General features: G+C 44.2%; 1 protein-coding gene across 2 annotated transcripts; it reads left to right on the top strand.

The window, feature by feature from the left end:
* Positions 1-417: 417 nt before the first annotated feature.
* Positions 418-21,605, top strand: LOC121166471 (hydroxymethylglutaryl-CoA synthase, mitochondrial). Of its 2 annotated transcripts, none has more exons than XM_040995596.1 (10): positions 418-576; positions 5,057-5,514; positions 10,865-10,990; positions 11,516-11,680; positions 13,376-13,541; positions 15,144-15,314; positions 16,335-16,441; positions 17,333-17,458; positions 18,989-19,100; positions 21,267-21,605. In XM_040995596.1, the coding sequence occupies exons 1-9, from the start codon at positions 476-478 to the stop codon at positions 19,093-19,095; spliced, it is 1,527 nt and encodes a 508-aa protein (XP_040851530.1). In that variant the 5' UTR covers positions 418-475; the 3' UTR covers positions 19,096-19,100; positions 21,267-21,605. The 2 variants fall into 2 exon arrangements, with proteins under 2 accessions (XP_040851530.1, XP_040851531.1); XM_040995597.1 differs by having other exon boundaries at positions 424-591; positions 5,060-5,514.
* The last annotated feature ends 4,282 nt before the right edge of the window (positions 21,606-25,887 follow it).

A 25,887-nucleotide genomic window follows, 5' to 3' on the forward strand; every position in this document is an offset into this window, starting at 1 on the left:
AGTTGAGGAGCTACTGTGAAAACATTCATTCCTCTTGGCTTCAAATGGATTTTTCTTGTACACCACAATGCATTCGTAACAGCCAATACTACACACGGGTTAATGAGCACCCGATGCAGTCGCTCAGAGGAGGATCAGGGGCTGACACAGGCCAGATGGGCTCACTAGGATATGCCAAAAGGAGCATTCTCATCTTCCCCCTTAGCTGGCTGTGCCCAAGCCAACAGGAACCTGAGCCGGGAGCAGGCACAGCCAGCCTTGAGGAAGGGCACATGCCCAAGAACCAATGTTTTCTTCCCTCTCCAGTGTTTCGAGGGAGACCTTTGGCCCAATTTTCGAAGCGGACTGAGCCTGGGTAAGCAGGGGCGGGGTTAAGAAGCCTGGAGTCACAGGACTCTATAAAGCCCTTGTGGGCATCGCTGGGCATCTCTGTCGGTGGCTGTGAACTCCCAGGTTTCCTGATAGCTCCTCAAAGATGCAGCGTCTGGCGACTCCTCTGAGGCAAGTGCTGCAAGTCAAAAGAGCCCTGCGGGAAGCCTCCCTCACACCTGCTCGCCTGCTCCCGGCAACCCAGCAGGCAACCCAGCAACGGTGAGTTTGGCCTTCATCCCAGGGGCTGTACTGGGAACCCTCCTAGGGCGAGTGAAAGACAGGCGGGGGTGGGCTGCCTAGGGGACGGAACACTAGTCAGAAGTTGGCAAGGCATGCACAGCAATGGACAAGCAGGGTAACTTCAGTCCCTTTCAAGGCAAAATTAGAAGGAGCTCAGACCTCCAACACAGGCTGTGTTTTCATGAATAATGGCATCCTTGACTTGGCCAGCTGCACGAGGCAGTGGCATTGTCAGCACCTGGGCCTGCAATATCCGTTTCTCCACCACCCCTGCCTTGGCCTCTGGACCCTCGGGGACTATGCTAACTGAAGTGTTCATAAAATGTGAAAGATAAGGTGTGAAAGGGGCTAAGGATAAGAGCTGTTTCTCCTGAATGTTCTCATTACAGGAAAGAGAGAAATGAAACATAAAGATGAGCTAGAGGGTGCTTGTGTGTGTGCGCATGTGTGTATGTGTGTACCCGCACTTGTGCAAGAACACACGGCTTTTCTTTGTAAAGACTTCCCACACTTCCACCCCACTTCTGTCCCCTGGACGGGTAGTCTGCAAGCTGTGCTGGCAGCACAGATAAGTGGGGCCCCAGGCTCCCAGCCGCTATGTGTCATTGTCTGACCCTTGAACCAACCCACCGCCCTTTGGGACTAGCCTGTTCTTTCTTTCCACATTTCTTTCTACATTCCACAAAGACTAAATCTTTAGAAAAATCATTTTGTTCCACTGCCTTTTTTGGTACAGGATACAGGAAACCAGGTGTGTAGATGGAGTGGGGTAGGGTTGGCAATCATTAGTTTCTCATGATTCTCCTGTCGATTATACTCTGCTCATCCCACCCCCTCCAAACGGCTGCGTATGGATTAAAGTCCTAACTCTGAGAAAGATTGGCACAACTTTGCTTGACAAACCCTATTCCCCAGCAACATTCCAACTTCTCTGATTCAGACTCTCGGGCTCATCACTCATGTTTCTTTTGTGGTGAGTTCACAGCGGATCCCACTTCCCTGGGCTTGAATGAATGCCAAGAGTGCCCTTTACCAGTGACCCTCTTGCTGCCTGGCCAGGCCCTTCAGTTGATCTGCTCCAGCTCTAAGTCCAGCCTCAGCACTGGCTCACCATAGCATGCATCTATTTTGCACTTCATAGAATTGAGTAGAAAGTGTGCCCTCCAACTCCTTCCATTCTCACGTGTGAAAGTAGTTCCAAAATTTGTTCAGAGATGGAATTAAAAACATTAATTTTGGTGATAAGGATGCCTGAATCCACCCATAGTTTTTTTTTAAAGAATTTTCCACAGGTTCTGAAAGACCCCTCCCCCCCCGAGTGGTCTCCCTACAACCCCTGATACCCTCATTGCCAAGTCTCCTTGCCTATCCAATCACCTCTGCAGTGGCTACTACCCTTCGTCAGATGAGAGAGGTTGACCTCAAGTCTGGCCCTTCCCTGATTCTCCCACCCACCAATGTCTCCACATCCGCTGAAGTTCCATCTGCCTCCATGGCCTCATCACGCTCTGTCTCACAGTTGGGTTTCCTGTATGCCTGAGTGCTTGCCTCATTGCTCACACCAGCCAAGGAAGACCTCCAGAACCCTGTCCTTGTCTCTGCTTGCCAAACCCTTCACACCCACAGCCCTTCCCAGAGCAGTTTGATGTTTAGTCTCAAACTAGGCAGCACCAGAATGAAAGCAATTTTATCTTAGATTTTATTTATTGTTTATTTGAAAGGGAGATGGAGACACACAGAGAGAGACCCCTATCCTTTGATGCACTCCCCAAATGCGCTCAACAGCCAGAAGCTGGGAACTCAGTCTCAGTCTCCACCTGGCATCAGGGACCCGAGTACTTGAGCCATTGCCTGTTGCCTCCTAGCACATGCACTAGCAGGAAGTTGGTAATGACCTTGATGCCAGGATTCAAACCCAGGTACTCCATCCAGTATTGGGGTGTGAAAGTCCCAATTCATCTTAATTGTCCCCACACCACTATTGGCTATCCCCTGAGGGTTGCCTTAACTACAGTGATCTGGTGCTTCTAGAAGTTTTCCCTGTTACCTTTCTTCAAGCTTCTATAATCTCTTTATAGAAATAGCCTCCCACCCTAAGAGTTAGAGCCATTACAAAGTGACTGTTCTTGGAAACTCTGATTGTAAGCCTAGAGATATTTTCTTTCTTAGGATTTTTTTTTAATGTAATAAAGTATTTTAAACACACTTATTTCAATATATTTCTTACCATGTGGGCTACAGGCATAGTTGCAAATACTGCTATTCCAGTTGATAGATCTAATGAATATAGTGAAATGCCCATGGGCACATGCAGAAAATAGTGCTGCTGAAAAGATGAAAAATTCAGTGAATTTAAGTGGTTAAGCTACTTTGTGTAAAAGGAAGTGCTTAACAACACTTCTTCTAAACTATGTCTTATTTCAAAGCAAAATGATGACTTTCAAATAGTATTATTTCAAGGAGTTGGTGTAGTATGGGTGTTCTTAATAATTGGCGAAAATAGGACATTAAGAATGTTCCTTTAAGGAAACATTGTTTGTTGTGTTGATACAGTGGATTACAGTGTTTAGTCAAGTACTACAAATTTGATGAACTGTTTAATACACTTTTGCTTTTAATTGACGCATAAACATTGTTATAGGTATTTATGAGGTACAGTGGGTCATGTCCACACTGGCCACGTGTAATCTATAGTGATCAGTTGAGATTAATAGGCAATTCCAACATCTCAAACAGTTAACATTTCTCTGTGCAATCTTACATACCAACCAGAGAGAGGGGCAAGAGTTCAGCCCAGAGAAGGCTGAGTGAGAATGAGGCTGGAGGAAGCAGGACTGGCCCTGGCTAACCATTAGCTCTGAGATCCTAGGGGAAGCTCCTCCTCAAATATTTGTGAGTACAAACTCCAGTTATTTGGAGGGCACAGAATAAACAAGACAGATAAAGAAACATCAAGCATCCCTCGTGGGCTGTTGTTGACATTTATCCTCTGGTCTCACTTTCTTGGGATGTAACCCATTTTTGCTCAGAGCAATCTTTCAGCATGAGCCTCCTGCTGGGAGCAATGGGATTCCCAGAGATCCAGAATCCTAGCAATGACTGGAAGATGCATTCAGGCTGAATTACAGCTCCTATAGCTTTAAGATAAGCCTTGCATGCAAGGCCTCCGGGAAGAAACAGAATGTTTCTGACACATAAAAACAAAGCAGTTACATGGAACCCATCTTTTCACCAAGCTGTACTCTCACCACCCGGAAAATAAAGAAGGTCATTAAAGTGATCAGATTACAGATATTTTCGTCTCGGAACATGTGAGACAGGATCTTTGTGAACCCTGTGTTGACAACTGGCAGAAAACTGAGATTTTTGGGAGGGATCCAGAAAAGAATCGGATGAACTTCCCCGTCTTTTTCAGACCCCTCCCAGTCTTCTCTCTGACCTCATTCAGACTTGCTGTGTGACCCCTGTCTTTCCAGAGGTTTGCCTGCCGTGGAATGGGCTCTGAGATGGTCTTCCTCCTTTAGGCTGTGCTTCTTTTTTGGGGCCACAAAGGCAGCTTGTTCCCTGTTGTGTGCTTGCATTGCCATGCATGGCTTGTGTTCCATAAACGGTGAAAGGCCCCATCAGGAAAGGCGGGCAGAAAGGAAACAAGCAAAAAAAAAAAAAAATGCCCCTTAAAAGGAGAAAAACAGGGTAGGTCTTTATGTGAATAAAATAGAGAGACAGAGATAGACAATGGGTCATAAACTTTCTACATGAGATATTTAACAGTCCTGTCCCATAAAGCTTTATAACAGACATAGATATAAAATATATGACATTATTGGCTCAAAGGGGTAGGGATGATAATTGAAGTCAATCTGAAATAAACTGCTGCACTGATTAGAAAGTAGTAGATGTACTGTTAAATCGTAATATGCCACATATACATGCTATAACCTCTAGGGTTACCGATAAAAGGAAAAAGAGGATATATTTTAAAAAAATAAATATTTGTCTAATTAAGAATAATGTAGAAAAGGGAGAATAAAAGAATCAAGAACATATTCTAACTATATCAATAATTATGATAAATAATAGACTAAATAATGCTAATAAGCTGTCACTATTATACAATTTGTTCAGCTTTTAAAAAAGACTCAACTAAATAGTTTTCACCAGTAATACCTGTAAAACATAAAGAATCTCAGAGGGTGAAAAAGCAAAAGGCCAGAACAAGTCATACACACAATGGTCAAACAGCCAACACTGCTATACTGACTTCATGAAAAGCAGACTTTATGAGAGTATCTCAAAAGCCAAAAAAAGGATATTTAATAAGGGTAACTGAACCAATTCAACTTGATGGTAGAACAATACTAAATGCATAGGCATGTGATAACATAGTGAAACATTTGCTGTGTGTTAGAGCACTCTAATGGAATTGTGATTATTGTTTCCCTCGTAGGTTTTCCACAGTCTCTCCTGCCCCACTGGCCAAAACAGCCACGTGGCCAAAGGATGTAGGCATCCTAGCCCTGGAGGTCTACTTCCCCGCCCAGTACGTGGACCAAACTGACCTGGAGAAGTTCAACAATGTAGAAGCAGGAAAGTATACGGTGGGCTTGGGTCAGACCCAGATGGGCTTCTGCTCAGTCCAGGAAGATATCAATTCCCTGTGCCTGACAGTGGTGCAACGGCTGATGGAGCGCACACAGCTCCCCTGGGACTCTGTGGGCCGGCTGGAAGTGGGCACTGAGACCATCATTGACAAGTCCAAGGCTGTCAAAACAGTGCTCATGGAACTCTTCAAGGACTCAGGCAACACGGACATTGAAGGCATAGACACCACCAATGCCTGCTATGGTGGCACAGCCTCCCTCTTCAATGCCGCCAACTGGATGGAGTCCAGCTACTGGGATGGTATGTGCAGCAAGAGTCCTATGTAGGGATGGAGTTGGGGTTAGAGGCAGATGCTCTCAGTGTTGCTTCTCAGATCCCTAGCTTACCCACACAGCTGCTGCTGTCACCCAACACTGTCAGGAGCAACAACGACGGACACTGAGCAGGAAACATGGTTAGTTAGGATGCATGTGCACATGGCCATTCATTTAGTCCTGACAACAGCCTAGAAAGTGGATAATCTGATCATTTTCTCACGGTGAGGACGGAGACAGGACACCAAACTCAACCCAACACATTTCCCACTTTACTGTTCCTGTTTCTCTTAAACATCTTCTCAGAATCTGAGAGACACATTGGTGATACCGATTTTTTGACTTTTAAAAAAATACGTATTTGAAATACAAAGGAACATAGACAGATAGGTGGAAATTCTTCACCCACTGGTTTACTGCCCAAATACTTTCAATAGTCAGGTTTAGGTCAGGCCACAGCCAGGAGATGGGAATTCAACCTGGGTCTCCCATGTGGGTGTCAGGGATGCAAGTACCTGAGCCATCGCCAGCCATCCCAGAGTGCATGTCAGTAGAAAACTGGAATCAAAAGTGGATCTAGGACTGGAATTCAAGCACTCCAACATGGGACATGAGCATCTTAACCACTGTACCAACTGTTCACCCTGACAGATGGAATTAAAAGACAGGGGTCAGTGGTGTGGTGCAATGGTTTAAGCCACTGCCTGTGACACCAGCACATCCCATATGAGCACTAGTTGAAGTCCCTGGTGTTGTACTTCTAATCCAGCTTCCTGTTAATCTCCCCAGGCTTGACTGTTGTGGCCATTTGGAAATAACCTGTGGATGGAAGATCTCTGTCTGTCTGTCTGTCTGTCTGTCTGTCTGTCTCTCTAATCATCTGCCTGCCAGCACCAGGATCCTATATGAGTGCTGCCTCGTGTCCTGGCTGGTGCCTTGTGTCCTGGCTGCTCCACTTCCCATCCAACTTTCTGTTTCTGGGAAAGCAGTAGAGGATGACCCAAAGCCTTGGGACCTTGCACTCACGTAGGAGACGCAGAAGAAGTTCCTGGCACCTGGCTTCAGATTGGCTCAGCTCCGGTTGTTGTAGCCCTTGGGGAGTGAACCAGCAGGCAGGAGATCTTTCTCTCTGTCTCTCCTTCTCCTTGTAAATTAGCCTTTCACATAAAAATTAATAAATCTTAAAAAAGACAATAAATTCATAGAGGTAAAATTACAGGGTATGTTAATTTAAGAGTGATAAAATATGCCAATTGTACTCTTTAGTGTTAAAATTGCATTTCTACAACATATACTCTTTTTTTTTTTTTTTTTTTTTTTTTTTTATTGTTGCTTACATTGTATTATGTAGTACAGTTTTATAGGCGCTGGGGATTCCCCCCACCCCTCCCATAACCCTCCCCCCATGGTGGATTCCTCCACCTTGTTGCATAACCATAGTTCAAGTTCAGTTGAGATTCATTGCTTGCAAACACATGCCTAGCATAAAGTTCAGCGTCTTATTGTCCAGATAAGTTCAGTGGTCTCTTGGGGAGACCTTCTATGGTCTGAAGATAGGTCTAACAGAGTAGAGATCCGGTCAGTTAAAAGCCCCAACAAGGCCTCAGTGTCAATATACAACATTATGGAATTAATTGACATAGTAATGGGTAGACAATATGTTAAAAATAATGCAAGTTCCATTCTTCGAAACATCTGGGTTGAGACAGTATCAATGACAGGTTCAGAAAATAACCAACAACCAAACAAAAAATTACAGGTTAAATCAAGGCAAACATGTGGTATCTAATCTTTTGGGATTCACTCATTTCCCTTAGCATTATAGTTTCCAGTTGTGCCCATTTAGCCACAAAGAACTGCATTTTGTTTTTTTTAATAGCTGAGTAGTATTCCATGGAGTAGATGAACCAAAGCTTTCTTATCCAATCTTCTGCTGATGGGCATTTCGGTTGCTTCCATGTTTTTGCAATTACTGATTGTGCTGCAATGAACATAGGGATGCATGTTGGTTTGTCGTAAAACAGGTGTTTTGGATATATTCCTAGGAGTGCTATTGCTGGGTCATATGGTATGCAGATTTTGAGTTGTTTGAGTGTTCTCCAGACTGATTTCCATAAAGGCTGTACCAATTTGCAGCTCCACCAGCAGTGGAGTAGGGTTCCCTTTTCCCCGCATCCTCGCCAGCAAGCGTCGTTGGTGTTCTTGTTTATGTGGGCCAATCTTACTGGTGTTAGGTGGTACCTCATCGATGTTTTAATTTGGATTTCCCTTATTGCTAGGGAGCTGGAACATTTTTTCATATGTTTGTTTGCCATTTGGACTTGTTCCTTTGTGAAATGTTTGCCCATTTCCCGTGCCCATTTCTTGAGTGGTTTGTTTGTTTTGGTTTTTTGGTTGTTTTGAAGTTCTTTGTATATCCTGGAAATTAGCCCCCTATCGCCTATATCGTGTGCAAAGATCTTCTCCCAATCTGTGGGTTGCTTTTTTACTTTGTTGATTGTTTCCCTTGCTGTACAGAAGCTTCTTAGTTTGATGAGGTCCCATTTGTTTATTCTGTTCTCAACTGCTATTGCTTTTGGTGTCCTTCTTAGAAAGTCGGAACCTACTCCTAGGTCTTGCAGGGTATTTCCTACATTTTCCTGCAAGAGTTTGAAGGTTTCTGGATGTAGGTTTAGGTCTTTTATCCATGTAGATTGGATCTTAGTGTATGGTGATAGATGTGGGTCTATCTTTTTGTTTCTACAGGCTATCAGCCAGTTGTCCCAACAACATTTACTAAAGAGGCCTTCCCACTTGCTTGAGTTGTCATTGGTCTTTTTGTCAAAGATTAATTGGCTGTATTTGTGTGGGTTCCCTTTTGGTGCTTCTATTCTATTCCATTGATCTTCCTTTCTGTCTTTGTGCCAGTACCAGGCTGTTTTGATAACCACTGCTCTATAGTATGTCCAGAGGTCCGGGATTGTGATTCCCCCTGCTAACTTCTTATTTTTCAGGATGGTTCTAGCTATTCGTGGTTTTTTGTGTTTCCAGATGAATTCTTGAATCATTGTATCCAGTTCCGTGAAGAATGTTTTGGGCAATTTGATTGGAATTGCGTTGAAAATGTATATTGCTTGTGGTAGTATGGACATTTTAATGATATTGATTTTGCCTATCCAGGAGCACGGGATGTTATTCCATCTTTTGAGGTTTTGTTCAATTTCCTTTTTAAATAGTTTGTAGTTTTCTTCGAATAGGTCTCCTACGCTTTTGGTTAAATTTATTCCCAAATACTTCATACTTCTCTCTGTTATTTTGAATGGTATCCTGTTGGTTAGATCTTCTTCCATCTTGGTGTTATTTGCGTACACTATGGCTGTTGATTTTCGTTCGTTAATTTTGTACCCCGCCACTCTGCCAAACTCTCGTATAAGTTCTAGCAGTTTCTGTATTGAGTCTCCTGGTTTTTCTATGTACAGGATTATGTCATCTGCATATAGTGAAAGCTTGACTTCTTCGTTTCCTATACGTATGCCTTTGATTTCTTTTTCTTGTCTTATGGCCTCTGCAAGTACCTCTAGGACTATGTTGAATAGCAGTGGTGATAGCGGGCACCCTTGTCTTGTTCCAGATCGCAGTGGGAAGGGTTCTAGCTTTTCTCCATTCAGTATGATACTGGCATTGGGTTTTTCATAAATTGCTTTGATTATGTTGTGGATTTTCCCATCTATGCCTACTTTGGCTAGTGTTTTTAGCATGAAGAGGTGTTGGATTTTGTCGAAAGCTTTTTCTGCATCTATTGAAACTATTATGTGGTTCTTGTTTTGCAGTTTTTGGATGTGGTTTATAACATTTATGGATTTCCGAATGTACAACATATACTCTTAAGCTTCTGATATTTGTTTAATAAGGAAAATCATAGTAGTTTTGATTTGCCTGTTTTATTATAAGAGTTTGAATATCTTTGATAGTGTGTGTCTATTGCTTATTGCTCATTTTCCTTTTACATAGCTTGTTTTTTATGAGATTTTCATAAAGCAAGGAAAATAGTTTTTATTGGTTATAAGTATTGTAAACATTTTCAGTTTGTCTTTTGACTTTGCTTGTAATATAAAGTTTTGATTTTGAGGTAAGCAAAGTTATTGATATTTTTTCTAAATGGCTTATAAGTACTTTTCTCTTTTTAAGATTTATTTATTCATTAGAAAGGTGGAATTAACAGAGAAAGTGAGAGAAGTTCTTTTTTAGTTTCTAAATTTTTCATAATGCGCATGAAAAAATAATGTATGCACACACATATAAAGTATTACTTTCCCCAAAGTTTATATACACACATGTACCTCACTGGGGATTAAAAACTCAGTAATGTCTTTTTGGGGTTGTAATTAGCATTGAGATAACTTTTAAGTAAAGGTGTTAGATTTTTAATGCATTTGAGTTGGAGTCCTGACTGAATCTTATTATCCATGTGGTTTTGGCAAGTACCTTCAGTTCATTGAGCTTCAGTTTCCTCATCTGTAAAGACAAGATACGTGCATTCATTATTTAAACTTGTCATGAAGATTAACCAAACCACAACATGGATCCCAACATGATGCTATGAATGAACTCACAGGTTAGATAAGATGCTAAAATTACCGCTGTATCTCTTCCACACACTCAATCTTGGAAATTAATGCTTCAAATAGGTAAAAGTGGAACAAACAATATCTGAGATTTCAAATATTTGTTGAATGTTCTGTCATCAGGTTAGTCAATATGAATCATTTATATTAGACATGGTGACTCAATTTAAACTCTTTCCTCAATGCAAATAGTATCGAATAGTTCAAGGCACAGACCTTAAGACACAGTCAGAACTTGGCATGAACGCCACATTTCACATTTACTAGGCAAGTGAGCTTACACAAGTTGCTTAATATTTCTGGAGGATAGTGTCTTCATCTGCAAATATGAGCATCACATACTTCCTTGTATTGCTTTAAATATTATTTGAGGATAATTAGTATCCTGCTTGTATTATAAATTTCTGATTCTTCATTTCTTGGCCTTTCATAATTTGGAAGAAATTATAGGTCCTTGAAATACTATATGGTGGTTCATGAGAATCTAAATTATCTTTATAAGTGCCAGTTGGCAAGCTCTTCATCGAATCCCTAGACAGAATTCTGAATGAATGACTTTGCACTTCATATAGACCACGAGCTTCATTGAACATAAACACCACAGAGCCAGAGTTTTGAAATTTGCTTACAGCTGTATTTCCAGTGCTTATGCTTACAGCTGGCATATAGCAGGCACTCTGTTTACTCCAGGTTTGACTGGTAGTGATAGTTACATCTTATTTCTCTTTGCAGGTCGCTACGCATTGGTGGTCTGTGGGGACATTGCAGTTTATCCTGATGGGAATGCCCGACCTACAGGTGGGGCTGGAGCTGTGGCAATGCTGATTGGGCCCCATGCCCCTCTGGCCCTGGAGCAAGGTTTGTATCACACGGTTACCAAAGGGCTATGTACAGCCTAGCTGAATGTATTGATCTTAATTCCAAACGGGCATCCCCACTACTCAGGGCTGAGGTATGAATTTGAGGGTAGTACTAATTGCCACCAAAAGGCAGGTCTGGGGGTGCAGAGAGTAGAGGGAAGTTATTAGGGCATTCAATGAAGTTTCCTCATCTGCATCATAACTGTGTTGGAACAAGGATGGTGGGAAATGACAGGGGCTGATACTGCTGAGGGACCTTAGAAAGCTACACTGGCAATTTGCAGATAATAAGAAGCTGTCTTGGTATAATGTGAAATCTCTGAGACTTTTGGTTTCTAGTACAGATTTTGTTAAATACACGTAAATGTGGAATGGGAAATACAGATTTCATTTTTGTAATACTAACAATCTATTCAACTCCTTTCAATATGTATGGACTATTATGGCCTGGTGTGGCATGGGAGGCTACTTCTGCTGGAGGAGGGCCATACTGTGGAGTCCTTTAAACACTCTGTCTTTGCAGGGCTTCGGGGAACCCACATGGAGAACGCATATGACTTCTACAAGCCCAACCTGGCCTCGGAGTACCCTCTGGTAGATGGGAAACTCTCCATTCAATGCTACTATCGGGCTTTGGATCGATGTTACACAGCATACCGCCAAAAAATCCAGAAGCAGTGGAAGCAAGGTATGGGATCCAGGTGGCAGAAAGGGGTGGCTCCATTTGTACTTCATAGTTTGAGTCAAAGAGTACTGCTCAGCTTGTTGATACTAATAAACTAAAACATCCGGGAAGTACTAACCCAAAGAGAAAGCTTGTTTTGGCTTGCTGTTTGAGGAGGTTCTCAGTGTTAGGCTGGGCATCGCCATTCACTTAGGCATCCTGTGGGGCTGCATAGAGTGGAGGGAGGCTGGGCCCAGGGAAACCATAAGCAGAGAGAAGTGAGGAATACGCTCTGATCCTTTTCTCTCTTTGCTCGCACCTTCTGAGAGCTCAGGATTCAACGGTGGGGCTCCAACCTAGCAAACTGATGCTAGGCCCACATGTAGAAACCACAGTTGGCTAGATTCCACACTAGTTCATCAGTCAGGGACATCAGACTTTGGGGCGTAGATGTCTGCATGAATTTGGGGAACCAATCCTGTTCCACCTATAATACAATACCTCTTTAGTTCTTCATTGAAAAAAATGTCAAAATAATTGCATCACAACCCTCTCATACAATCTTCTTAAGGCTTATGCTAAAACCTATTTGGATGTTATTCTAATTCAAGTATAACCTATAAAATTGTCTCTAACTTGTGTTAAATCAAAGTAAGTACAGGGCCTGAACCAATGGTGTCACACCAATGGTATGAAACCAATGATGTCAACCACCTGGGGAGAATCTGTTGTGAGGCTGAGCAGACACATTCTACTGGAGCTGGGATATCTTTCTAAATTGGGCATGATTTGACTCTTGGTCTGACTGATGTTGAAAACTCCTACATGTGTTTTTGGCAATTTTCTTCTGGATGGTGGGATTTTATTTTTACCTCCAATTTATAATTTTCTCTGATCTAAAGCAAACATTACTTTCATAATAAAAAAAGGAGCAAATAAACCTTCTTTAAAAATACAGGGAGACCAATTTCTAAAAACACAGAAAAAATATGCTTATCTGCATGGCCATACCCAGGTGAGCACCTGTGAAAGGCAGCATTCACTGTGGGAAAGCCATAAGCAGGAACATTCTAGCACGTAGCTCAGGGGGATGCATGAAGATGACTTCTGGCCCCTTTCTGTTGTGCTGTGCTGCCTGGCAGAGGTGTTGCACGCAGGGATGAAGCCATTTTGGCCTCTGTGCATTGTATAGTTTGCTGTTAACTGATTTGCTCCTGCTGCCTTCTGAATTTGTATAGCATTTACAGTTCTTCCTCTTTCCTCTTGTGGCCCTTGATCACTGTTACTTTGGCTCAGAGCACTAAATCTTAAACTTTCCCATAGGCAGAGACTATTCTTCCACTCCTTTTCAAAGTGGGGCACCCAGTCTGTTGTGTAGGGACGGAGGCATCAGAGCCCAAATCCAAGACTGGCGTGATTTGAGTTGGGTGACATTTAGGAGACCCTGTTTCCTCCTTCAGAAAATGGAGAAAATGATACAACACAAGCTGGTATAGAGAAAGCAGAGGCTGGCGAAGGTAGATGGAAAGACATTTATTTATTTTCCACTTTTCTCATACACAGAGGGTGTATAGCAGCTGCAGGTGAAATGGATGAGCAATCTTGGACTGTGTTTGCTGAGAGTAGTTCTCATGGGGCCCCAAGCTCCAGCTCCAGTAAATTGTGGCCAAATGGCTCACCTGTCACACTGCCTCTTTGCCTTCACCCTTGTTCTTCCAGATGGCATCGACAGGCCGTTCACCCTCAACGACTTCCAGTACATGATCTTTCACACCCCCTTTTGTAAGCTGGTCCAGAAGTCTCTGGCTCGCCTGGTATTCAACGACTTCCTGTCAGCCAGTGATGACACCAAAGCCAGCTTATACAAGGGGCTGGAGGCCTTCAAGTGAGTTCCCTTCCGGAGGGCCTGATGGCTGGAGCAGAGACTGGGAGGAGGATGGGGGGTGATTCCTTCATGTCTTGAGTCTGTAAAGTAACAGGAAGGCTGCCAAGTCTTTATGTGCAGTCATGGGCTACCTTAGGAGAACAGGGGGCATTTGCCAGCACCCCTTGGTCCGGTGACTGTGAGAAAACACAGAAGTGTGTTATGACAACACTATGTAAATGCTTTCTGAACCCCTGCTGCACCAGACAGATACAAAGATGCACGTGAGTCCACGATTCCTACCCTAGGAGATCTCACAGTCAGTGGTGACCCAAGCAGGAGGTGTAAATAATCACATGGCAGGGGGAGACCTTGGGGAGTGTCCTTGTCTTAATGAATGTTTTGCCTGTTGCCACAATTTTCTCTATTTATAAAAAGGAGCTAGTCTGGCTCACTTTCTTAAATGCTAAAAGGCAGGAAGAAAGCTGTGAATGGCTGTGCTGCTCGAGCTACCTACATCCTATAGGAGAGTGATCGGGCAGATGACCAGGCACCACTTCCAACCCAGCCCCCTGCTAATGTGAGTCCTGGGAGGCAAACAGTGGCAGTTCAAGCTCTTGGGATCCATCCAATCATGAGGAAGACCCAAACTCAGTCATAGATTCCTGACTTCATTCTGGTCCAGCCCCGAATGTTGTGAACACTTGGAAAATGAACCAGAGGATGGAAGATCTTGTTTTCTCTGTTTCTGTCCATATCTCTCTTTGTTCTTTCTTTGTCTCTTTCTTTCCCTCTCCCTGTCTATATGACCTTCAAATACGGTGTTTTAAATATGCACTTATTTATTTGGAAGGCAGATTTAGAGAGAGAAAGGAGAGACAGTGAGAACTTTCATCTCATCTACTGGTTTCATTCCCCAAAAGCCCCAACTGGAGCTGGATCCACATGAAGCCAGGAGCCTAGAGCTTATTTTGGGTCTCCCATGTGGATGCAGGGAGCCAAGGGATTGGGCCATCTTTTGCTGTTCCTAGGCCGATAAACAGAGAGCTGGATTGGAAGTGGAGCAGCCAGGACACAAACCATCACTTATAGCGGCGGCAAGGGTGGGGTGGGGGTGGTGGTGGAGCTGGCACCACAAGCAGAAGCTTAACCTACTATGCCTTGGCCCTGGCCCTGGCCCTGGCCCCTTAAATAAAATAAAAAAAAAAAATAATAAAAGAACAAGCAGTGTTCTTAAGTATTTTAACTAATGAGAAATAAGAGTAAAATTGTTTAATGTAGGGTACATCTCTTCGTGGACCATTTTTCAGCCTTTAAAATTACGTAAAGATTATTTAGTGTCATGGAAAAAAAAACCACATACTAAGCATGCAAAAACAGAATGCACAGTATAATTTTATTTCTAATTTGCTAATAGATCATGCACAAGTAGACCTGGATTCCATAAGAAAAACATACTCTAAGTGCTAACTCTGAGTGGCAACACTACTTTTGATGTGGGGTGTGTGTGTGCCTAAGTGCATTTCCTAATATTGTAACACAACAAGTACCCAAAGGCCCTCCGCTCTGAAGCTTTAACTTTCCCCCTTGCATCCCCCACTCCCACTGCCCGGCTTCTCACAGGGGACTGAAGTTGGAAGACACCTACACCAACAAGGAAGTGGACAAAGCACTCCTGAAGGCTTCTCTGGACACATACAATAAGAAAACCAAGGCCTCGCTGTACCTCTCCACACACAATGGGAACATGTACACCTCGTCCCTGTATGGGTGTCTGGCCTCACTTCTGTCCCAGTGAGTGTGCTGTCCTGTCCCTCCTCCATATCTCCTACCACCTGGTCCTGAGAGGGCAACTGAGTTTGGTTCCCTCTGGTTTAGAATTTTAAAAGAAAATAAAAAAAGAGAGGGGTGTGGGATATGAAGGCAGATAAGAAACTTGCTTTCAAGGTGGCTGTATAAGTAGATTCATTATTAAACAATGGTCTCTAAAGTGAGCACACGTATGAAAGGCGATGTGTGAGATCCATTTTGTGTCATCTATGTAAAATCTATACACTTAGTGGAGCATGCTACCTAAGAGAATCTAGCTTCATGGTCCTCAGATGGAAGCCACACCTCTAAACCACCTAGTAGCACTGACCTCAGAAAACTACTTAACACACATGTGCCTCAATTTCTTCACCTGTAAAATATGTGTAACAACCATACCTGCTATCTAGAGTTTCAACGAATACCAAGTATCCAAAGCAATTACACCTGCAGTGTTTAGCAGGTGCTCAAAAGTGTGCTATTCCTACTAATTTATTATTTTGTGAGGTTTATAAGGAAAAATGCAGATAAGGAAAAATGCTCATCAGTGAAATTGATCAAATGCTTACCGGCAGAGGATGTTCTGCTGGTAAGCATTTGATCTGCCTACTTCTGATGGCATGGGACTGCTGAACAACATGCGGTTAATATGGGAGGCTTGAAGAGGGGTCCTGCGGGTTGACCTCCAGCTGAAAGTGGCTTCAGATTCCTCCGAATTCATCTTCTCACAAGAGGGGACAAGCTCTGTTTACACCCCCCCCCCCAAATTCCACAGTACTCACTATGCCTTACACATTTTGGTTTTAGCTGTTTTCTTGTTGGGAAGGTTCCTACTCCTGGGCCTGTCCTTAGGATTTACCTGGGGTTTACTCTGTGCGAAGTGCCTGGAACCCCATTCTAGTGACAGGAGATAGACCGGAGGTGTTTGGGCTGGGCGGGCAGTACTTTACTAGAAGTGCCAAATATGATGCTGATGAGTTTTGGTTTTGGCTTCTTTCCTTGCAGTCACTCTGCTCAGGAGCTGGCTGGCTCCCGGATTGGTGCCTTCTCCTATGGCTCTGGCTTAGCAGCAAGCCTTTTCTCATTTCGAGTGTCCCAGGATGCTTCTCCAGGTGAGTCTCATCTTCCTGTCAGTCACTCCTTACAAGATTCACCTGGCAAAAGAAACCACCTTCTGCCTGGTCCCTCCTGAGGCTGCCATCCTGAAAGTGGTGAATGGTGCAGTGATCTGGGGTGCCATGTGCATCTCAGTGCTTCCCTGGCTACCCCTTAGAGACCAGCTTGAAGGGAGACCAAGGCACACCTGGGGGAGAAGTTAGATGATTTTAGCAAAGAGGCAGAAGGTGATAATTTGATGGCTGAAGAGAAGCTGGTAGATTTGAGAGATCCTAGAAGTATTTACTGATTGGTTTACGACTGACATGATCAAGGAGGAACATGTAGGGCCAGTGTTGTGGTGCAGTTGGTTAAGTGGCTTCCTGTGATGCTGGCATCCCAAATCAGAGCACTGGTTTGAAACCAAGTTTGTATTTCTGATCCAGCAACCTGTATGGTGCCCGGAAACACAGCAGATGATAGCTCAAGTTCCTTGGTGCCTGGTACTCATGTCAGGAGGGAGTTCTTTGCTCTTGATTTCAGCCTGGCCCAGCCTGGCTGTTCCAGGCATTTGGCAAATCAACCAGTGGATAGAAAATCTGTCTCTCTCTCCACCCTGCCCTGTTGCCTTTCTTTTCAAATAAATGAAAATGTGTCTTACAAATAAGTATACTCCATGAGATACAGGCACTACATGAGATACACCTTGCTTGAATGAGCATGCCTACCTGTATGCTTTGTGAGGATGTGGGTTTGCTTATGATTTTTGGTCTGCTAAGCAATACCTGGAGCACTTTTTCCCAGGGTGCAAGCCAGCTCCCACTGAACTTGCTGTCATTTGGACTTTTGACTGACACTGAGGACAATGACAATGAAGTAGGTTTCACAATCTCACTTCTACTTCTCAGGTTCCCCTCTGGATAAGCTGGTATCTAGCATATCAGACTTGCCCAAACGCCTGGCCTCCCGGAAGAAAATGTCTCCTGAGCAGTTCACAGAAATCATGAATGAAAGGGAGCATTTCTTCCACAAAGGTAAGGAAAGAAGCAGGAAGAGAAAGTAATTCAACTCAGATTCAAAGCCAGTTGGAGAGAGCCAGGGAGTCATCGGGAACCTAGCAAGGTCAGTAAGTCCAGGGTCAAGACTGTGATGGGAAACAATTGTGAGATCTGCTAGGAGAAGTGTTGTCAAGAGAGAATGGGAAGGAGAAGCAGCAGGCAGAGTTGGGAAGGGGTAGGAGGCAGCACGGAGTGTGGACTAAAAACCAAAAAATCACCAAGACTTGACCCAGACAATAATGTCCCATGGAAACTAGAAGTACTTGCGTATTTCTTGACAGTGCTGCCAGCACAAAATTCAACTTCTGGAGCGTAGAGCTCAATGCCCAAATCCAAACCCGAGTGGTTCCATGTACTAGTTGTGTTATCTTTGGGAAAGTTATCGAAATTTTCTCAGCTTCTCATTTTTTTTTCCCAAGGCCAGTATGTTTCTCTTTTATTATTATTTTTACATTTGACTTAAGATGGTTGAATGACTTTGTTTTCATTTATAAGCATTACATCAATTCCCATGAAAAAAACTCCAAACCGTATATGCCTGATTTCAACTGGATAAAGTTCAATGTGTCTGGACAATTCCAGACCAAACCCAAAATGTTGCTCAAGTTTCTCATTAGTAAACATCATAGGTATCATTTGACCGGTGACCAGATCCCTGGTCCTTTAAACACATATTGGCCGTGAGTCCACACCAAAAGAGAGAGCCATCCTTGGAGTGCTGAAGCTTCTCATTTCTAAAACTATACTCACTTGGAAGATTTCCAAACAAGCGGATTTATGCACACAATTTATCACAAATAATTTAGCACATAAATATTACTGTCTTCTTTGAATGACTCCCTTTTCCCCCCATCAAACATTCATAAAACGTGCACCACCCCCCACTCAAAAAATAAAGGAAAAGGAAATGAAAGCCTGGGACTTGAGAGACCAGATATTATTTTCTAGAGCATTACAACTGCATATCCTCAAGCTAAACTTAGGGTGCATGGTTTACACCATGATCTTAAAGGAGAAAGACCACTAGGAATTGAGTGTCCAAGGATGACCCTGATCAACTAAATGGAATATAGTCTCCTATGGAATGGGAACCTACTGTAGCAAACACAACCAATGGCAATAAAAGATGTGCTCCATGTGATGGACACATGGACAAAGCTTTGAAGCATTGCAAGGGATGAGAGCCACACTATGTAGGAAGAACAAGGAAGTATGTATTAGGAGGCAGGAAGTTCTGGGATACATCTCCAACTTGACAGAAGGATGTGATGATGATCTCAGTGGGTGAGGGCATGTTTACTGCAGGCGGGTGGTGTGTCCCATGGTCAGATCATTGGATCCCAGGCTGGTGCAGGCTTCTGTCTGCTGTGCTGTGGATGCTCCTACAGCCCTGGCAGCACGGTCAGAAAAGCTTCTTGTGAATCTGGGGTTGTCCCTATCACTGTTTACTCTTCCCCAAACTCATGTAGCTCCTGGTGAATGTTACCTCTTCTTCTCATTCCACAGTGAATTTCTCACCACCTGGTGACACGAAGAACCTCTTCCCAGGCACTTGGTACCTGGAGCGAGTGGACGAGCTCTATCGCCGGAAGTACGCCAGGCGTCCCATCTAAATGTGGTGAGTGGTGCTGGCAGCATCAGTGATGGGAGACCTTGATGTCTTTCTTGAGGAAACAGGTACTGTTCTGATGCTGCACCCAGGCCAAAAAGGGAAGGGAGTTTGTATCATTAGCACCAAATGAAACTGTTGGGGCTCTTTGCCTTGGAAAAGGAAGAGCTGGGGCTGAGTCAGGCGGGAGGACATATTCTCAGATATATTTTTTCGGATCTGCTCAAGATAAGAAACTCTCCTAGAAAGCTTGACTGGAACAAGATTAGTATCCTCAAGAGGAAACAGGGTGTGAAATACATTGCTCAAAATGAATAAATGAATAAATGAATAAATAAATAAATAAATAAATAAATAAATAAATAAGATTGATAAAAGCGGAATAGGTTCCAAACAGGTACATCCAATGTGTTGGGGGCCTGCTTATTAGGAAATAGGGCACCAAGGGTTATGTTAGAGGCAGCTGCAGGGAGCTGTAGACTAGGGGCCTTCTGACCATTCTTCTCATGTTAAGTGGTTCCTTCTGGAAGGAAACAGTGAGCTTTGGGAAATCAGTAGGAAAACACGCAGGGAGAGAAAACTGCAATAGTTTTTAACAGATTCAATATGGCTTGTAGATACAATTCCAAGGAGGTAAGTATCCTCTCCTTCTTCCTCCCTCTTATCTTCTTTGCTTCTCTCTTTCTTCTTCGTTCTCAAAATAACACATTTTAAATTTACATTACTATAAAAAGGATTAAAAATCACTAAACAAGAAGTTTATTTAATAAAAAGCAAAACACTCTAGTTTAGTGGAAATGAAGACAATGTTATAAACAATAATTGAATGGAAAAATGACCATTTTACCCATATAGAGTGTATTTTAAAGTAATCTGATACCATTGAAAATAGAATAGTATAGCATTTTTCACCACTGGTCTTGTAGGAATATTGATACATATAGGCGGTTCTTTCTATCTTTTTATTAAGCTTTTATGTCTCACATAGAAGGGAGAACCTGTGGGTATTTTCTTTATAACATTTTGAAAAGGAACAGCAAGTACAAATCAAGTATCCAATTACCCAAAATGTTTGGGGCAAGTAGTTCAGATTTTGGACAAATCGCATACTTTATTAGCTGAATCTTCCTACTCCAAGAGTCTGAGATAAAAAAAAAAAATGTTCCAAAATGCAATACGTTTTGAATGTCATGCCATGTTGGAGAGTTTCTGGTTTTTGGAGCATTTCAGACTTGTGGGTTAGTGATAGTTAACCTGTATTCCGAATTGGGATCTTCATGAACTCATTCTTCAGTTTGCCCAACAAACTGGAGAGATCCACAGAATTAAAGAGTGAGAAGTGACTTCTTTCACAGTGCATCAGTCTTGGGGAATATAGTCTCCATCTCCAAGCTTTTAGAGAAGAAACAAAGGGTTTGCCAAGCAGGCCCTGGGCCAGGGGAAGCAATCAGGCAGTCCATGGGTGCAGGAGAGTCCGTGTACAAGAGCAAGAGGAACGGTACAGCATGAGGGCTGATTCCAGTTGGCATCGGAGACTTGCTTGTCTCTCTGAAAGGCTGCTGGAGGGCTGCAGCTGAGCTGTCAGGGGCTGGGCAAGGTGCAGCTGAGGGGCCAAGGCTGCAGAATGTGGTTGAGAAAGGCTCAGAGAATTGTTTTAAATTCCCAACATAAGGGCAGATCAGTGGCAAGGAGGGGGCTCTTACATGTCTCAAGCTAATTCAGTCCCAAGCAGAGAGAGAGAGAGAGATTGGGGTTTTCGCAGGAGAATTTCCCACCCATCCTCTCGGGTCTGACAGCTTCTCCCAAGGACTCAGGTAGTTTTGTACCTACAAAGAAAACAGGTGGGTTCTTGCTTTTGTTTCTTTCTAATCATTCACACAAGCAGTGAACCTACACCAGAGAGATGGCAGTGAAAATGGAGACTTCCTGCGAGTACAGCGCTCAGTGGTCTGCATAGACAGATCCTGTGACTAGCCTGGGCTACAGCTGCTGGACACAGGTCACTCTGGCATCCAGGTTGGGAGCTGGCTGGACATTGGAGCATTCAGATCTCAGGGTGTAGGTGGCAGAATGCTCAGCACATCCCTTGGCAGGGGGCAGGTGCTGGGGGCAGGTGCTGGGGGCAGGGGGCAGGCTGAGACACTTGAAGGACTGATCATCTTTTGTTTATTTCAGCTCCACAGATGTACACAGTGGCTCCAGGGAAGGGTGTGCCAACAGTTTCTGTCCACAAATCCTATTCACAAATGCTGCTGGTAGCCGATGACAAAATCAGTAACCCGCATACTCACGGTCCCTATGGTGGGGAGCCATCTTCAGTGGATCCTTCAATGTTTCTCCTTGCTGCAGTCACTATTGTGGGCTCATCATGGTGCCAAGGGTTTGGGCCTCTTGTGAAAATGCAGTTGGAGGAATGAAGATGAGGCTGTCTCTAAAATACTGGCCTTGGGCACTGTGATGGATCAGTTGTCTCCTTCAAGATCCACAAAATTTCCAGTCATGGTTTTATTGTTATTATTATGTGTCTGTACTGTTACAGCTTCATTCATTTTCTATGATGTCCTGGGTAGTAAGGCCACTTCAGAGAGTTCATGGGAAAGTGGAATTAAAAGATAAACTTATTTTACTCCAAAAAAATAGAAAACCTATGCAATTTTTCCATCATAGACATTTTCCCTGAACTTTTTGGAGATTCCTTACACACATGGATTTCAAAATTCTTGCACACAGGATGAGTATTTGACACAGCAGTTAAACTACCTCAGCAGGTATCCACGGGCCCTTGGTCTGGCAGATGGCCCTGGCAGGGAGACATGCATCTCAAAGTTCTAGAGCAGCGCTGGTATCCATGGGAGATGCTGGAGCTCACCGTGGGGTTGCAAATATTGGCAACCAGGACCTTCCCCATCATCCAACACCAGTGCCAGATCTGCTTCCACTGTGGGGTGGGAGAGCATTTGGACACATCCAGGGATGTTCTTAAAGATACTTTAAAGGCAGGTTATCAGGATGCTGACCGATGGGAATGGAGACTATCCATACACCTGTTGTTTCACCTGCACTGGAAATGGCATTGCTCACTGCCACCCTTGTACCTGCCCAGGACCTACCCATCCACCTCCATTCCTCTCCACCAAGCTTCGTGCTGAGCCCCAGACCTATTTCTGGCAGCTCTGAGAGCAGCTGCACCCACCTGCTCTGCTCAAATCCCTCTCCATGAGTCACTATCAGAACGTGAACAAATGAGCTCCAATAACACTGCCACCATTTTCACCATGCCAAAGTCACACAAATGAAAAATGCTCATGTGAGAGTTAAGAATCACCCACAGTGCACCTAGAGCAAGAATGAAGATGGAGTGGATGTCAGACAAGCACTTAGTTGTTTTTCCCTTGTCTCAAATGAGGATGTGCAGCACGCTCTAGGAAGATGCATGTTTATAATGGTCCAGCCCATGAAGCACAAGACTACGTCAGGACCCTAGAGGATTCATTGGAAACACACACATACACACACACACTCTCTCTCTCTCTAACATTAAAACATAGACACACACACACTAACACTCACACACATACACACACACACTCTCTCTCTAACATTAACACACACACACTAACACTCACACACACACACACATACTTTCACACATACATACTCACATATACCCTCATATACACACATCCTCTCATATGTATACACTCACACACACTTTCTTTTTTCAATTTTATTCTTGATAAAGTTTACATAGTTGATGGGGGGAAGGGTCAAGGACTAGGGGAAAGCAGGTGAGACCACTATTTCCACACTTTCCTTATCTTCTTCTATATCTGAGGGAGAGGAGAGAGAAGGAGAGAAGCCACACCCAGCCTCTCAACTGCTGCAGTACCCAGGGATGGGGATGTCATCCCAGGGTCCCCCATGTGGAGCATGTTCTGAGGGTTCTGTTCAAGTGATTTCAGTAGTTTTGACATGCTGTTGATCTTGCAGATCCAAGGATGAGGAAATCCTTCCAAGCTCCATTGGCTGACACAGTCCACCTTAGAGTCTCCATTTGCCCAGAAATTTGCTGTCATGCTTCTCTGGAGTGGTTGACAAATTTTTTCTGCCCTCCTTCCTCTGCTATGGTACCAGATATTCTCCACAGGCTCCAATGGACTGCCTAATCCTCCATGTGCTTCTGGGTATGCTGTCCACTGCACCATCTTCAGTAACTGAAGATTTAGACACATGCACTCCTCTGTCAGATTTCAGGTCCTGCCACTCTCCCTGTGGTTGAAATTCTGAGTCCAGTGGTTTAGTTTGGGGGACCCTCAAAGAAATCTCATCTGAGGTGATTCCAGACCTGACTCCCATGTGCTCCCACCAGCTCATTCTGTCCAGCTCATTCTGTCACCCACATCAGCCTACACACACTGATAATTACAATTGCTAGATCAGATCTGTCTCCAGCCCCATCTCTTACACAAACCAATGGGTGTTACTACTCTGCCCAACCTAGCACATCACATACACCATGTACACCAATGGGAGCTGTGGCCCAGTCAGAGAGAACCCCAGTAACCCCTGCCTAAGCCAGCCTCCAGCTCAGGTTTCTGTGCCTGCCAACCTGTGCCTTGGACTGGTCCCATCTGTCCCACATCCCGTTCAGCTCTCACACACATCAGTGAATATTGAAGCCTAACACAACCCAACCGATTCCACCCTCCAGGCCTCACTCATGCCAGTGGGAATGACCACCTGTCCAGCCAGGCCTGCCTTTCAGTCCTGGTTCTTTTGCTCACCAGACTCACACACACTTTCACACTCTGTCACACACACTCACAAGCACACTCACACTGTTTAATCCCAGAGCAGCCCCAGCATTTGTCCTGCCTCCAATGCTGAGCTTCAGCATGCATGCAGCACTCACAGGACTACACTCCAGTGTAGACCAGAACATTAGCATGCAGAGACGCCACAAGCCACAGAGCAACATGAGGAAGGCAATGGCTCCCTCCGACTCTGTAATATGGGCTGGGTTTAAATATTAATTCTGAAATTCAAATTGGGGAAAATTCATATGGATGGTTATAGAACATATCATGCAGTCAAATTGTCCCATGCCTTCTTGTGTGACCATGCTTAGGAAGACCTTCTGAGATGCTCAAGAAATTTGATCCTGGAATTGTTCTGACCACTGGAGTGCAGAATTAGGCTTGTCTAAGGATTTCTAAAGGAAGTTGAGAGGCTGAGCATGGGGCTCAATTGTTAGCAGGATTTTTTTGAAGTATTTTGTTTTGGAAATTGCTTTCTTTTAACAATCTTTACATAGTTGATTAGGGCATAAAGGGTCAAGAGCCACAGGAAAGTGGGTAAGACCATTGTTTCCACATTATTGCTTTTCTGTTTTCTGTATCTGGGATAAAGGAGGAGACAAATGAAGAAGCCCCACCAATCTCCCACCCATCCCAGGTCCCTGATGGGGGCATGCTCCAAGGGTCCTACTCAAGTGGTTTTGATAATTCAACAGTTCTGAATTACTGCCAATCTTGCCATTCCAAGCACAATGAATCACCAGAATCACAATGAAATCACTGCAGAATCCCCACGTTAACATAATCCAGCCTAGAGTCTCCGTTTGCTCAGATTTTCACTGTCAACACATGGCTGGGGTATTTGATTGATCTGTTCTGTCCTCCATCCTCTGTTGTAGTACCAGGTGTTCTCTGCAGGTTCCGATGGACTGCCATATCCTCCATGTGCACCTGGGTATGCTGTCCACTGCTTTGTTTAAACCTCTAAGGAGGCTCAGCTTTGACACTTGCACTCCATGAGCAGACCATGAAACCTGCACTTCTTTTCATGGTTGGGGTTCTGAGTCTGGCAGTTCAATTGGGGAGATCCCTAAAAAAACTTCATCTGAGGTGATCCCAGACCAGATTCTTGTGTGTGCTTGCTAGTACAGGGTCCAGCACAGTCCATTGCCCCAATCAGCTGGTGGTTGCAATGCTTGGGTCAGTTCTGTCTCCACCTCTGTCTTCCATTGGAACCAATAGGTGTTGCAGTCCAGCCTGGTTCTGCCCAACACACACTCGACCCTCATATAAACCTGTGGAAGCTGTAGCCTAGTTATTGCAGAGCGACCCACAATAACCCCCACCAGGCCTGCCCCCATCCTGGTTCCCATGCTTGCCAGTATGTGCAGCAGACTAGTCCAGTCTGTCCCACATTCCATTCAGCTCTCATACATGTCAATGGACACTGAAGCCTAGTTCAATCCAACAAGCTCCATTATCCAGTCCATGCACATGCTGTTGGGTGTCCTTCTGTCCAGCCACATCTGCCCCAGTCCTTGTTTTCATGCTCTTCAGTGGAAATGATAATCCAAGAGGGAGGTGCCCATTATTTCCCTCCTGGATCCACTCCCAGATCATGCACTCTCCAGGTAGTTCTGCAGTTTAACTTGATAGAGTTAACCCCCAGTGCCAGCTTCTGCCAGCTGGTACTGTGGTAAAGCCCAAGCAACCCTCACTCATTCTGATTTAGGCTTGCACCAGTGGAAACAATTAGCCCAGCCTGGCTCTTCCCTGATCTAGCTCACATGAGGCCCACAGGTGTTGTAGCCCTGCCCGGTCTGGTCTGCTCCCATCCCAACTCACGCTCTCCAGTGGGAGTGGTGTTCCAGCAGGGGGACCCTCCACATTCCCCCTGCCAGTTTTATCCCTTCCCTCAGTGGTTCTCACATGTACTGGTTGGGCGCTGTAGCCCAATTTGGCATGGCATTTGCCAGTGGGTGTTGTAGTCTGGCCCAGCT

This window comes from Ochotona curzoniae, unplaced genomic scaffold (assembly GCF_017591425.1).
Source record: "Ochotona curzoniae isolate NIBS_2020 unplaced genomic scaffold, NIBS_Ocur_1.0 patch142, whole genome shotgun sequence".
Lineage (NCBI taxonomy): Eukaryota > Metazoa > Chordata > Mammalia > Lagomorpha > Ochotonidae > Ochotona > Ochotona curzoniae.